This window comes from Dryobates pubescens, chromosome 22, assembly GCF_014839835.1.
Source record: "Dryobates pubescens isolate bDryPub1 chromosome 22, bDryPub1.pri, whole genome shotgun sequence".
Classification (NCBI taxonomy): Eukaryota; Metazoa; Chordata; class Aves; order Piciformes; family Picidae; genus Dryobates; species Dryobates pubescens.
Genome location: NC_071633.1, coordinates 14,134,265 through 14,146,441, shown reverse-complemented (window position 1 = coordinate 14,146,441; position 12,177 = coordinate 14,134,265). Strand labels below are relative to the sequence as shown.

At 58.5% G+C, this 12,177-nt stretch overlaps 1 protein-coding gene across 2 annotated transcripts in view; it reads right to left on the bottom strand.

The window, feature by feature from the left end:
* Positions 1-12,177, bottom strand: part of KDM2A (lysine demethylase 2A) — a 46,442-nt gene that overhangs the window by 5,052 nt on the left and 29,213 nt on the right. For both annotated transcript variants that reach the window (XM_054171672.1, XM_054171671.1), the window contains exons 13-18: positions 10,932-11,353; positions 5,386-5,469; positions 2,633-2,899; positions 2,291-2,422; positions 2,124-2,213; positions 123-832 (exon numbers count right to left, since the gene is read on the bottom strand). In XM_054171672.1, the coding sequence (XP_054027647.1) occupies positions 123-832; positions 2,124-2,213; positions 2,291-2,422; positions 2,633-2,899; positions 5,386-5,469; positions 10,932-11,353 (1,705 nt within the window). The remainder of the gene's footprint in view (positions 1-122; positions 833-2,123; positions 2,214-2,290; positions 2,423-2,632; positions 2,900-5,385; positions 5,470-10,931; positions 11,354-12,177) is intronic.

Genomic DNA, 12,177 nt, shown 5'->3' with positions numbered 1-12,177 from the left:
CATCCAGCTCCACGGGGATGCCTTCACCGCTTTTTCCCTCCAGCTGCCCATCAGGCACAAAGCTTGGCAGGGCCATGCCCGGTGTGGAGGTCAGGATGTGCTCTGTGTGCCCCCACACTCACCACTTGTACCAGGTCTTGCAGACCCGCATGCACTCGCAGAGCTCCCTGCGGCTCAGGTAGCGGAAGACAGACATCCAGACCTCCCGCTGCATCCAGCTCTCCTCGCCCTCCGGCGCCCGGCCCCCGCGCCCGTTCAGCCGGGCTGCCCCCCCTTCCTCTGCGTTGTCCTCCTCCTCCTCCTCTTCCTCCTCCTCCTCCTCGGCTGCATCCTCCTCCCCCCCGCCCCGCAGGGGCAGTCGGGCGGGCGCGTGACGCATGACGAGGCGAGGAGAGTGCTGCAGGTTGGCGGAGGAGGCCGTGATGGCTTGAAGCTTGGGGACGATAGAAGTGCCGTGGACGTCTTTGGTGGGGCGCTGGAGGGTGACAGTGAGGTAGGAGCCGTGCAGCTTGGCCTTCTCCACCTCTGACAGCTCCTTCTTGCCGCTGGGGTTGTTCTCCTTCTCCCTCACCATGGTTCGCTCGGTGGCCTGCAGCCGCAGCAGCTGCCGGCGCTTGAAGCGCTCGTCCCTGCTGGCGCCGTGGTGGTCGCTGGGGCCGGCCCCCGGGGACGAGCGCGTCACCACCCCGCGCGGCGAGGCCGGGTCGTGGATCAGCTGCAGCATGGGGGTGGGCGAGTTGGGGGGGGTGGTCAGGGGCTCCTCGCAGCTCCGCAGGGGACGCAGCACCTTGGCTTGCACCGTGTCGTCGTCGCTCTCCTCCACCTTCCGCTTCTGCAGGGAAGGAGGTTAAGTGGGGACGGAGCCGCACCGGGCCTGGAGGGTGCCTTTTGCCTCTGCAGATGGCAGGGCCACCACCAGCAGTGCCCAGTGTCACCAGCACCGGGATCCACCCACACCATCAACCAACATCTTCCTTCCCCCTTCCCAGAAGTGGTATCCCCTGAGGTTGGGGGTGGCCTTTCAGTCCCTTGCCTCTTGCAGTGGAACCTCTCAAGATCACAGCTCAGCACCGCACACCGTGGGGACAAGGGGTGCTCACCATGTCCGCCTGAAGTGCCGGGGGGACCCAGGAACCAGGCAGATGTGCATCCAAAGCATGCCCATCACCCTGGAGAAGGTGAAAGTGTCCCAGGGAGGGCTGCCCCCAACCTGGCTTGCCTTTGCTGCCTCACTTCCATCCCCAGCAGTGGGCACGGTCCTACAGGCGGTGCTGCAGCTGTAGGCCAGTGTCCTGGGCAGTGCTGGCAGGTACCACCGTGCCAGCTGCCTCCGCAAGGCATCCATTGGCTGCCTGGCAGAGGGCCCCAGCTGCCCACGCCGCTTCTGCAGGAGCTTGGCCCTGGCCTGCTGCCGGGCTCCCTGGGAGCCAGGGACAGAGAGGAGGGGGCTGTCAGCTTACCCTGCTGCAGGACATCAGGATCAGACTGTGGCAAGATGCTGCCACCTTCCCAGTAACACCCACTCTCAACTGTCACTGCCCAACTGGCCCCCTGGATGGCACTGGTGTCTGCTTGTCCTCCAGCCCAGCCTGGTGGAACACTGCCTATCTTCCACAGCAGGATGGATGACAGATGTCCTAGAATCCCAGACTGGTTTGGGTTGGATGGGACCTCTAAAGGTCATCTAGTTCAAGCCCCTGCAGTCAGCAGGGACATCCCCAGCTAGAGCAGGTTGCTCAGAGCCCTGCACTACCTAACCTGGATTCCAGGGACGGGGCACTTCCCACCTCTTTGGGCACCCTTAACCAGTGTCACTACCAACCCCACTATAAAACATTGCTTCCATCTCTCCAGTCTCAATCTCCTCCTTTTAGCTACAAACCATCACCCCTCATCCTGTCATAACAGACCCTGCTCAACAGTCTGTCCCCAGATTTCTTATGTTGCCCCTTAAAACACTGAAAGGCCAGCAGAAGGTCTCACTGGAGCCTTCTCCAGGCTGAACAACTCCAGCTCTTATGCCATGTCCTCACAGCCCTTGGATCATGGTTGTGTCCTCCTCTGGACCCACTCCAACAGGTCCATGTCCTTCTTGTACTGTCACAGCACAGCTTGCCTCTTACCTGGCCCTTCTCTGTGTCATCACCCTGGTAGCACTTGGGGCACTCCCAGCAGTTGGGGAGCTCATCGTTGAGCAGCCCTTCCCCATCCATCTGGGAAGAGAAGCAGGTGGTCAGGAGCAGCCCTTCCTCACAGCCAGGGCCCCTCTCTCTGTCCCCATGCTCCTCACCTGCAGGCAGCCAGGGTGGACAATCTCATTGCAGATGCAGCACTCCATGAGCTTCTTCTCGAAGTCCTGCGAGTCCTCGTTCTGATCCACCTCCCCACAAAGTGCACACGTGACCGAGTGAGGCAGCCTGGGCTACAAGGGAAAGTGGGAGTGAAACCAGGGCAAGCTGGCACAGCCTTCACCTTTCCCCCCTCCTCTCTTGACTCGTAAGGAAGGGGTCAACTATCCTGTAGGAATGAAGCTGGATCATCGTCCTCCTCTGTCTGACGCCGATCGGCCAACACGGGGCCGCTACTAGGCCCGCAGCGGCCTCGCGCGAAGAGGCCGAGGCTGCAGACTCACCGCTAAGCACTGCCGGAGGACGCAGGACTGCTTCATGCGGCCAGGGCCCCCGAACTTCTTCATGTCCCTGCAGTAGTGGCACATGCCACACTCGCCCTGCATGCAGGCCTTGCATTTCCGGCACCGCACGCGCCGCCGCCGGGCGCCCGACACGATGGGGGACACGGTTGACCTGACGGGAGTGGGGCGAGGGGTTGGCTTCATGGTGTGTGGCTTGGTGATGGGGATGGTGGGCAGGCGAACCCGCAGCCGGGCCTGCAGCTTTAGCTGGTGAGAGAGAGAGAGGGAAGCGGTGTGAGGAGTGAGCCAACAACATCGGCACAGGGAGCCGACAGCGGAATTGCACAACGGTTTGGTCGGCAGAGACCTTCAAGATGGTGGAGTCCAAGCCTCAACCCAGCACTGCCAGGGCACCACCAAGCCATGGCCCTCGGAACTCCAGGGCTTCAGGGCTGGGGACTCCACCACTGCCCTGGGCAGCCTGGGAAAGGCCTTGACAATTCTTTCAGTGAAGAAATTGTTCCTCATATCCAACCTAAACATTCTCTGGGGCAACTTGAGGCCATTTCCTCTTGCCCTGCCACTTGTTCCTTGGCAGAAGGAACCAACCCCCACCTGGCTCTAACCTCCTTTCAAGGAGCTGGAGAGAGCCAGAAGGTCTCCCCTCAGCCTCCTTTTCTCCAGGCTCTCCTCACCAGCCCTGTTCTCCAGACCCTTCCCCAGCTTTGCTGCCCTTCTCTAGACCCACTCCAGCTCCTTAATGTCCTTCCTGGACTGAGAAGCCCAAATCTGTACAGCCACTCTCTCCTTCTGAGACAAGGAAGGACAAAGCCCACCTGGGCTATCCTCTCTCTGTGCCATCAAGGTCCCTCTGGCAACTGTACAAAGGGCCAGGGCTCAGCTCTGATGCCAAGTGCTCTGGTCATGCTTCCCTGTAAGCTGAGGTCTGCTGGGAACCTCCAAGCATCCCTAGGTAAGACAGCACAGCTCTCCAGCAGACCCCTGTCACCATGTCTCCCACCACCCTGACAGCTAATGGGCTTGGGAAAGGCTGGCACCCAAAAACCCCATCTCAAGGATGCATCAAACATCTAAAGCATGCAGATGTCTCCAGGTGTCTTCTCCCAGAAAAGCTGCCCTACTGCTGCAGGACCAAGAGATCACGTTGGATCCTCCTGGGCAGGCAGAAACAGGCACCTCCAAGGGATAATCTGGGAGGCTTTGTTTGCCTCCAGACACCCAGAGAGGCTGTTTCTCACCCTGCCCAGTGTGATGGACTCTCCTGCTCTTCCCACAGGCTGCCCATGAGCAGCAGGAAGGAAGCAGTGACCTACAGGAGGTAGGGAAGGCAGCCTGTGGAGGGGATGTCCGGCTGGCCAGCAGCAGCCTGCTCCTCATTTCCATCTGCCCAGTGAGCTCAGGCCCAGCTTTGGGTTATGAGCAGAGCTGGAGAAGGAAGGGCAGGGACACACTGGAAGGTCGCTTTCCCTCCATGAAGGAGAGAGCTGCTTTCCTTGGGGCTGACAAGACCCAAACACTCCAGCATGGGCAGCTGCTGGTAGAGCTGCAAGGGACAGGTTCACCCAGCAGCAAGGGGCTGCTCTTCCCACCAAGCAGGCAGGGCTGATGCTGACATCGAGCACCAAACCTCACCCTTCATAAAAGGTTTTGAGTTGGAAAGGACCTTTAAAGGTCATCTACTCCAACCTCCCTGCAGTCACCAGAGACATCTGCAACTAGAGCAGGTTGCTCAAAGCCCCATCCACCACAGCTTCTGCTTAGGATCTCCAACCTTCTGGTCCTGCAAGCAACCTGGGACCTTCATCCCGCCTTCAGGATGGGAGAAAGGATATGGACTCAATCAGGTGACTGAAAGGTCTCTGAGCCAGCCCCTCCCCTGAACTGAAAGGGGGCTCTCTTGCTGCCTTCTCAGCTCCCTGCACCAGTTCCCACCTCATGCTGCTCAGTGGCAGAGAAAGAATGATGAAGGCACTGGAGACCTCCAGGCTGGAGAATACAGACAGCCTTTCCCAAAGCAAGGCTGAGGGAGATCTTTCATCTCTTGGGGAATGCACCAGCAATGCACTCCCCTGACAGACAACACAACCCACATCACCCAGGACTCCCTTATCAAGCTGGAGAGTTGCACCTTCAACAGCAGAGCTCCAGCTCCTCTGAGCATGACCAAGGAGCTGGAGAACATGGAGTAGCTGGGCTTGACCCAGTTATCATCCAGCAGCTGAGCTTCACCACTGTGGGGAACCCCAACCTTGGAGACCTCCACCACCACAGGGAGACTTTCAGAGACCCTCACTGCTGTAGGGAGACCATCATGAGGAGGCCTTTAAAAATCACCACCACCACAGGAAGACCCTCCACCACCTTGGGAAGACCCTTAGAAGCCTCTGCCACCACAGAAATCCCCATTACTGCAGAGAAGCCTCTGGAGACCTCCACCTCCATGGGGATGCCTCTGCCACCATGGGGAGAGCCTCAGAGACCTCCACCACTATGGGGAGACTTCTACCACAGCCAGCAAACATGATTGCCTGCAGCTGTGGAGGGTTTTGTGCCCCATAGAGAGAGCTGTGCCCCATGACCAGCCTCTGCATCACTCCCTTTCTGCCTACCAGCTTGGGTTCCCCAGGGCAGGTACCAAACTGATCCCACCTCTCCTCAGCTGCAGGCCAAGGGTGGAAAATCAGCTCAACCACACCAACACCTAGCCCAGGTCCCCTCCTTGAGGCTCCTACCTTGTCTCTCTTAGGCCACTGGACGATGGGGACACCTGTAAGTGCCAGTTTGGGGTCGCTGTTGGCGTATTCTTCTAGCAGCAGCTAAGGGAGAGAGAGAAAAAAGGGGGATGGGGAGGAGGCAATTACACAAAAAAAAGGGGCAGAGAGACAAAAAAGCATAGGTGGGAAACTAGGCCCCCAGCAGCGAGGCGGGCTCCCAGCAGATGCCAAGGCCCAGCATGCTCCAGCCAGGGCTGGGAGAGAGCCCACCTCTACCCACGCCCACAGGAGACAGAGAAGCCCCGTGGGGTGCATCTGCACCAGAGCTTCCATCAGCTGCATGGCAGCCCTGAGGCCCCTCAGTGCTGGTAAGGGGGAGAAGCACCAAGCTCCTGTGATCCAGGAGGGGTTTATGGAGGAGGAGTCACAAGGGTCATGCTCCCCCAGCACCCCCCCCCCCCCCAGCAATCTTCTTTGCTGGCTCTGGGTAGCCGGAGGGTGCAGCAGCAGGATGTGGTGCCCCAGCACCCCCTCCGAAGCCTGGAGCAAGCTGCTGGGTAGCCAATAGCTGCTCCCTTCTGCACTGTCTCGGGATTTGGCTTTGACTTTCAGTGATCCCTGGGCACTGAGCGGTCTGGGCACGCTGCCCTCCGGTGCCAGGCACCCTTGCCTCGACTGAATGCAAGCTCCCGGCACTCATCCTGACCCTTTACACCAAGCTCCCTCCCCATCCTCCATCGCAGCCCCCTCCTCACCACCATTCCCCACTCAGTTTGCCCATTCCCCACCCAATTTGCCCGTTGCAAAGGTGCTTTATTTACTTGGCGTTGCCATGGCTACGCTGGCAGGAGTCTCCTGCCGGCATCCCCACGCTGGGTGCTTCCTGCTGCCAGGCAGGACCAGGGCAGGGGTCCCAAGCTTTCCGAGCTGCATATTCCAGCCCCGCACGGTTTTCCAGCTCTGCCCAAGGGTTTTTTTGGGAGGCAGGAAGCTGCAGCCTCCCCTCTGCAACCCGGCGTGCTGCCGACAGCCCTTCCGCCTTCCCGGGAGCGCAACCGAAAGGTCAGGGGCTGGGGGCTCGCACACCTCCGGATCTATCTATAGTGTGTTTCCCCGCCCAGGGCACTTGGGGGGTGGCAGGGGTTCAGCCAGGGGACCAAGGAGGCGGGGGGCACCCAGGTCCCACCTAGCTTGGCGCTTAGGTGGGCAAGAGCCCTCCTTATCCTCTCTGACTGTTCATGCTCTGGCTCAAGGCGGAGGGGACCTTGCCGGAGGGGACAAGGCAAAGGGGACCCTGCCGGAGTACACAATAAGGCAAAGGGGACATTGTTGGGGGACAGCAAAGCAAAGGGGACCTTGCCGGGGGACACAAGGCAAGGGGAACCCTGTGAGCTCACCACATGCTTCCCCCCAGCCGGCAGGAACTCGGCACCCGTGAGCGAGCGCGCCCCAAGCAAGGGGAGAGGAACCCAACCACCAGCCAGGGACCCCTCTAGGAGCCGAGGACCCCCCCAGCAGTCCCCCTCCCTCACACTCCGACTGGGTCCAGAGTGTCCCCACGTCCCTTCCCCGTCCCACCAGCATTGCCAGCTGCCTGACCTTGCGCTTCTGGAGCTGCCGACACTCCGGGGTGAAGTTTGCCGAGCCCTCTTTGTTTCGGTGCCCGCACTGGGAGGGTTGGGTGTCCCCCCCCTACTTTGCCCAACCACCTCCAGGGGTTGGTTTTAATCTGAGCAGAACCAAAGCGGATCCCAGGTCTCTGGGGCCATGGTTGGGGGGTAGGGGGAGGGGGGGTGTGGGGAGGGAGGGTCTAAATGTGTCCCCTTCCCAGAGCACCCTGGGTTTGTCTTGGGTTCCGGTAACCGCACTGCCAACCGCGTGCTCCTGCCGAGCCCTTGGGCAGCGGCAGCAGCAAGCAGCAGCTTCCTGAGGCTGGAACAATGCTGCTGCGTCACCCACATGCGGTTCCCAGCAATGCTTTGCAAGAGGGAAGATGGCAGAGGAGGAAAAAAAAAAAAAAAAGGAGGAAAAAAAAAAAGAGAGGGAGAGAAGAGGGAAAGAAGGGGAAAAAAACCCCACACCGACCCCCAAAACCACCCCCAGCCCCCACCCCTTGAGCCAGCCAGAGCGAGCAGAGGGCAGAGCCGGTTCTGCTGCAGAGCCGGGAGGAGCCCCGAGGATGAGCGGTTGGCGTGGTGGAGATTGGCGCATGGACCCCCCACCCCCCAACACACACACACCAGTAAGCGTGGTCCCAGCGTCCTTCCCTCCCTCCCTCCCTCCCTGCCTGCCTCCCTCCCTCCGGCACCCGCAGTCGGGAGGTGCTGGGAGTTGGGATCCCCAGAGCGCGCCGAGACCTCCGCTCCCAGCCCCGGTTGCACTGGTGGCTTTCTTTTGTCTTGGGCAAGGGGGGTGGGGGGAGGAGGGGGATGTTGGCTTATTAAATTTTTTTTTCAGGGGGGTTGGTGGTAGAAGTTTGAGCCACTGGGAGATAGCCCTGGTGTGAGCGGAGAGGAAGGGGCTGCAGGGAAGGAAGGGTTTCCCGGGGTGAGCCCTGAGAAACGTGGGGGCTGCAGGGACTGCAGCTGCAGCCTCCCGACCTGGGTGGACCCCAGCCAAGTTTGGCAGCTCAGCCAAGTTTGGGTCCCAAAGGGATCGGTGGCCTCACCACTAGATGGGGACAGACCTGTACTGGGTGAAGAAACCCACCAGCCGCAGCTCCCCGAGACCAAGCCCCCATCAGCCCCAGAGCACCCCGGTTAAAACGGAGGAAACTCTTGAAAGCTCCCCCAAGCAGCTCCCACTCCTGACACAGCCAGAACATCTGCAGGTAACCTCAGCCTTTATCTCTTTTGCCCCTGGAGAGCCTTGGGGAGTCACTGCCACCATGACCAGACACCTGCATCTGGACTGTCCCTACCTGAAAACCCACTGACACCCTTGGGACCCTGGCACAGGCTCTCCCAGCCCTGCAGTGTGGTTTGGCCCAGCATGGAGGACATGCAGGGTGGCTCCTCCACCATGTTGCCAAGGTCAAAGGCATCAGATGGCATGCAAGGTGATGCCTTGGCAGAGGGGTCTTTGGCCCCATGTGTCATGGCTCTCACTTGGACAGTGATGGAGGAAGTGTCAGACATCTCATGAACCACCACTTCCATATAGGACTTTCTTGACAGTTCATAGGCCACCCTGAACTTCCTCATCCAGCCCTGGGGGAAGCAGTCCCCTTTCCTCACCAAGTCCCCTCTGCCTTGCAGCAAACAGAGGACTCTCCACACTCTGAAGGCCCCAGAGAGGGAGCAGAGTGCCTGGAGACCACCTGCTCCTCCCAAGGATGCTCACCAGCATTTCTACATCCCCTGGACTTCAGCAAGGTGCCATGCTTGCTGCTTCTCTTAAGTCATGAGCACCTGGAGAAACAAACTGTCTTGGGAGAGCAGATTCCAGCTGGCAGATTTACTGGGGCTGGGTAAAGAGGCAGAGAGAACGTTCCTAGCACATGTGACCCACAGGAGGACCAGACCAGGCAGACAAAGAAATGTTTGTAGAGAACCAAGGAGATGTCTTTGATCATTACCAACCAGAAGCTCTCCCCTCAGCCTCCTTTTCTCCAGGCTCAACAACCCCAGCTCCCTCAGCTGCTCCTCACTAGCCCAGTTCTCCAGACCCTGCCCCAGCTTTGTTGTCCTCTGGACCTGCTCCAGCCCCTCATATCTTTCTTGGAGTGAGGGGTCCCAAACTGACCCCAAGATTCCAAGTGCAGCCACACTGGAGCCCAATCCAGGGGGGGAAATCGCTGCTCTAGTCCTGCTGGCCATACTCTTGCTGATCCAGGCCAGGATGTTGGTGGCCCTCTTGACCACCTGGGCACATGCTGGCTCATCTTTAGCTGGCTGTAGACCAGCATCCCCATCACATGGCCTGTGGCAGGGTTGAGGCCACCCCACCCCATGGCTCAAACACATGCATCATGTACTTGAAACTTGAAGGTCACGGCGCACTTGACACAGGAAACCGAAGCTGCAGCCCCTGAACAGCACCAACTCCTTCAGCCAAGCACCACCAGAGCTTGGCCAGGGAGCCACAGCCCACCCTGGAACCCCAAATGCAGCAGAACATCAGATCTACCAAATAAACCACCAAAAAACCCCTCAGGAGACAGCACTTGGAATAGAAACACAACAGCAAAGATGAGGATACACCCATGGCTGTGTCTGGATGTCACCTCTGGTACAGGCAAGGAGATCACCAGCAGCAAGGAAGGAACCAGAAAGGAACAGTGGTTTGAGGAACTAAAACAAACTTCTGAGGAATAGGGTGAGGCTGAAAGGGCTAAACCAGCAAATCCCAATGGAGTCACTACAACAGGTCTAACAGATACAGTTCAGGGTGTAAAACAAGGCAGGGAAAAGACCAAAGAAATCCTACAATAGAAAAAACACCCCAAAACCAACTTGTATGACCCAAGGTCATCTCCTGAGAAACAATCCAAAGGAGGAAGGCCAAATGCACTTGGGGCCAAGGAAAAGGCTCCAACTGTCCCAGCATCTAGCAGCCCAAGGAATTCACAGCCAGAACTGGGAAGGAAGTGCATCACAAATGATCCATCTCGCACCAACACCCAAAAGCAACCCAAACTCAGGGCTCAGATGGTCCCCATGAGGGTCTCAGCCATGCTGGTGTAGTATCAGCCTCATGTAGAGGAAGAGGAGGACACCAAACCCAAAGACATCACCCCTTGCCCCAAAACAGAGGTAAGAATGGCATCACAGAATCACAGAATGGTTTGGGTCGGAAGGGACCTTCAAGATCATCCAGTTCCAACTGCCCCTGCCGTGGGCAGGGATACCTTCTACTAGACCAGGTTGCTCAAAGCCCCATCCAACCTGGCTGTGAGGCCTTGGAGCCTCCACAACTTCTCTGTGCAACCTGTTCCAGCGCCTCACCACCCTCATGGGAAAGAATTTCTTCCCAATGTCTAATCTATATGAGGTAAAGGCCAAGCAGAGTTTCCTTGTGAGGAATATGCCACAGAAACAAGGGGAAATGGGCACAAACTTGACTAATGATTAGTTCCATCCAAACAGGAGGAGGAACTTCTTTTGTTTAGAATAGAGTAGAATAGAATTAACCAGGTTGGAAGAGACCTCAGAGATCATCAAGTCCAACCTATCACGCAACACCATCCAATCAACTAAACCACAGCAGCAAGCACCTCATCCAGTCTCCTCCCAAACACCTCCAGTGATGGTGACTCCACCACCTCCCTGGGCAGCACATCCCAGAGTGGCTGGTTTAAGGGTGCTGGAGCCCTGGAGCAGGCTACACAGAGAGGTGGCGGAGTCTTCATCTCTGGAGACGTTCAAAGCCTGCCCGGCCGTGTTCCTGTGACATTCCCTAAGGTGAACCTGCCTCGGCAGGGAGGTTCAGCTTGCTCTCCAGAGGTCCCTTCCAACTGCTACTGCTCTGTGATTCTGTGAGCTTTCCACCTCCAGCGCTCCAGGAAGCAGCTGCAGCCCCAGGGAAGGGCAGCGCCGGCGGCTCCCCCACGCCTCTCCGCCTACCTTGACGTCGGCGATGAGCGCGTCCTCGTCCTCGATGCCGGTGGGGACGCACTTCTTGTGCAGGGGCAGCGACTCCAGTTTGTCCACCAGGCAGCGCAGCCCCTCCAGCTCAAACTGGGTCAGGTGGACCCTCCTGTTCTTGCGTGGGCTGCCGCCGTTGGGGTCGCAGGCCTGGCCGTTGTGGGAGCCCCGGCTGGAGTCAGAGGAGTCCATGGATGGAGTCTTCTTCAGCCCCGGCAAGGTGCTCCGGCAGCTCTTGCCCAGGTCGTCGTAGTCCAGGCTGGCACCGTTGGCGATGGGGCTGGCGAGAAAGGACCTCCTCGTGATTGGCCGCCTGGATTCCTTCCCCGCTGCGTCCTCATCGTCCTCCTCCTCCTCCTCCTCTTCCATGTTTACCGAGTCTGAGGAGCTCAGCTCCATATCTGCCATGGAGAGAGAGAGGTGAGCACAGTGACCAGAGCAGCACACAAAGAGAGCTTCAGCTTCTAGAGGAATCCCAGAGATGCTGGGGCAAGGCACTCAAGGTGAGAGGGAAACAGCTGAAACCCTTCCCCATTCCTGGTGCATTTTGTGGGAAGGTGAGGGCACAGGACATGTCTCCTGACAGCCACACTCCAGACTGAATTCCACAGAACACTTTGAAAGGGACTTTTAAAGCTCATCCAGCCCAACCCCACTGCAGTCAGCAGGGACACTGCAACCAGAGCAGGTTGCTCAGAGCCCTGTCCAACAGGACTTTGCTTTGGAGGGCTTGAGCTATCTCCAGCCATCTGGTCCTGGGAGTGACTGGGGACCTTCATCCTGCCTTCATGATGGGAGAAAGAGGATGTGGACTCAACTAGGGGATTATGAGGTCTCAACCTGACTGTGTAGAATCAAGCACTCTTCCTCCCTCTGAGCTCTCTGCCCCAGTTCCCACTTCATGCTGCTCAGGAGTAGACAAAGGGTGGGGAAGGCGCTGGAGACCTCCAGGCTGGTAAATAACAGAGATAGTCAAGGCCTGAGGGAGATCTGCAGAGAACCACAGGACAAGAGCTGGGAGTCATGGCCCTCTGCCAGAGCCCCTTGGACAGATATGGAGAGCCCTGAAGAGGCTGTGGCTGTCAGGGGAGGTTTCCATGAGTTGGCATTTCCAGCCTTTCAGGGGGAGTGAGGATAGATTTGCTTCAAGGGCCTTAGGTGGCGGCTCTCCAGCTCTCTCCCACTCCGCAGAAGGCTCTCTGGAAGAAAACATCTCTTGAACACT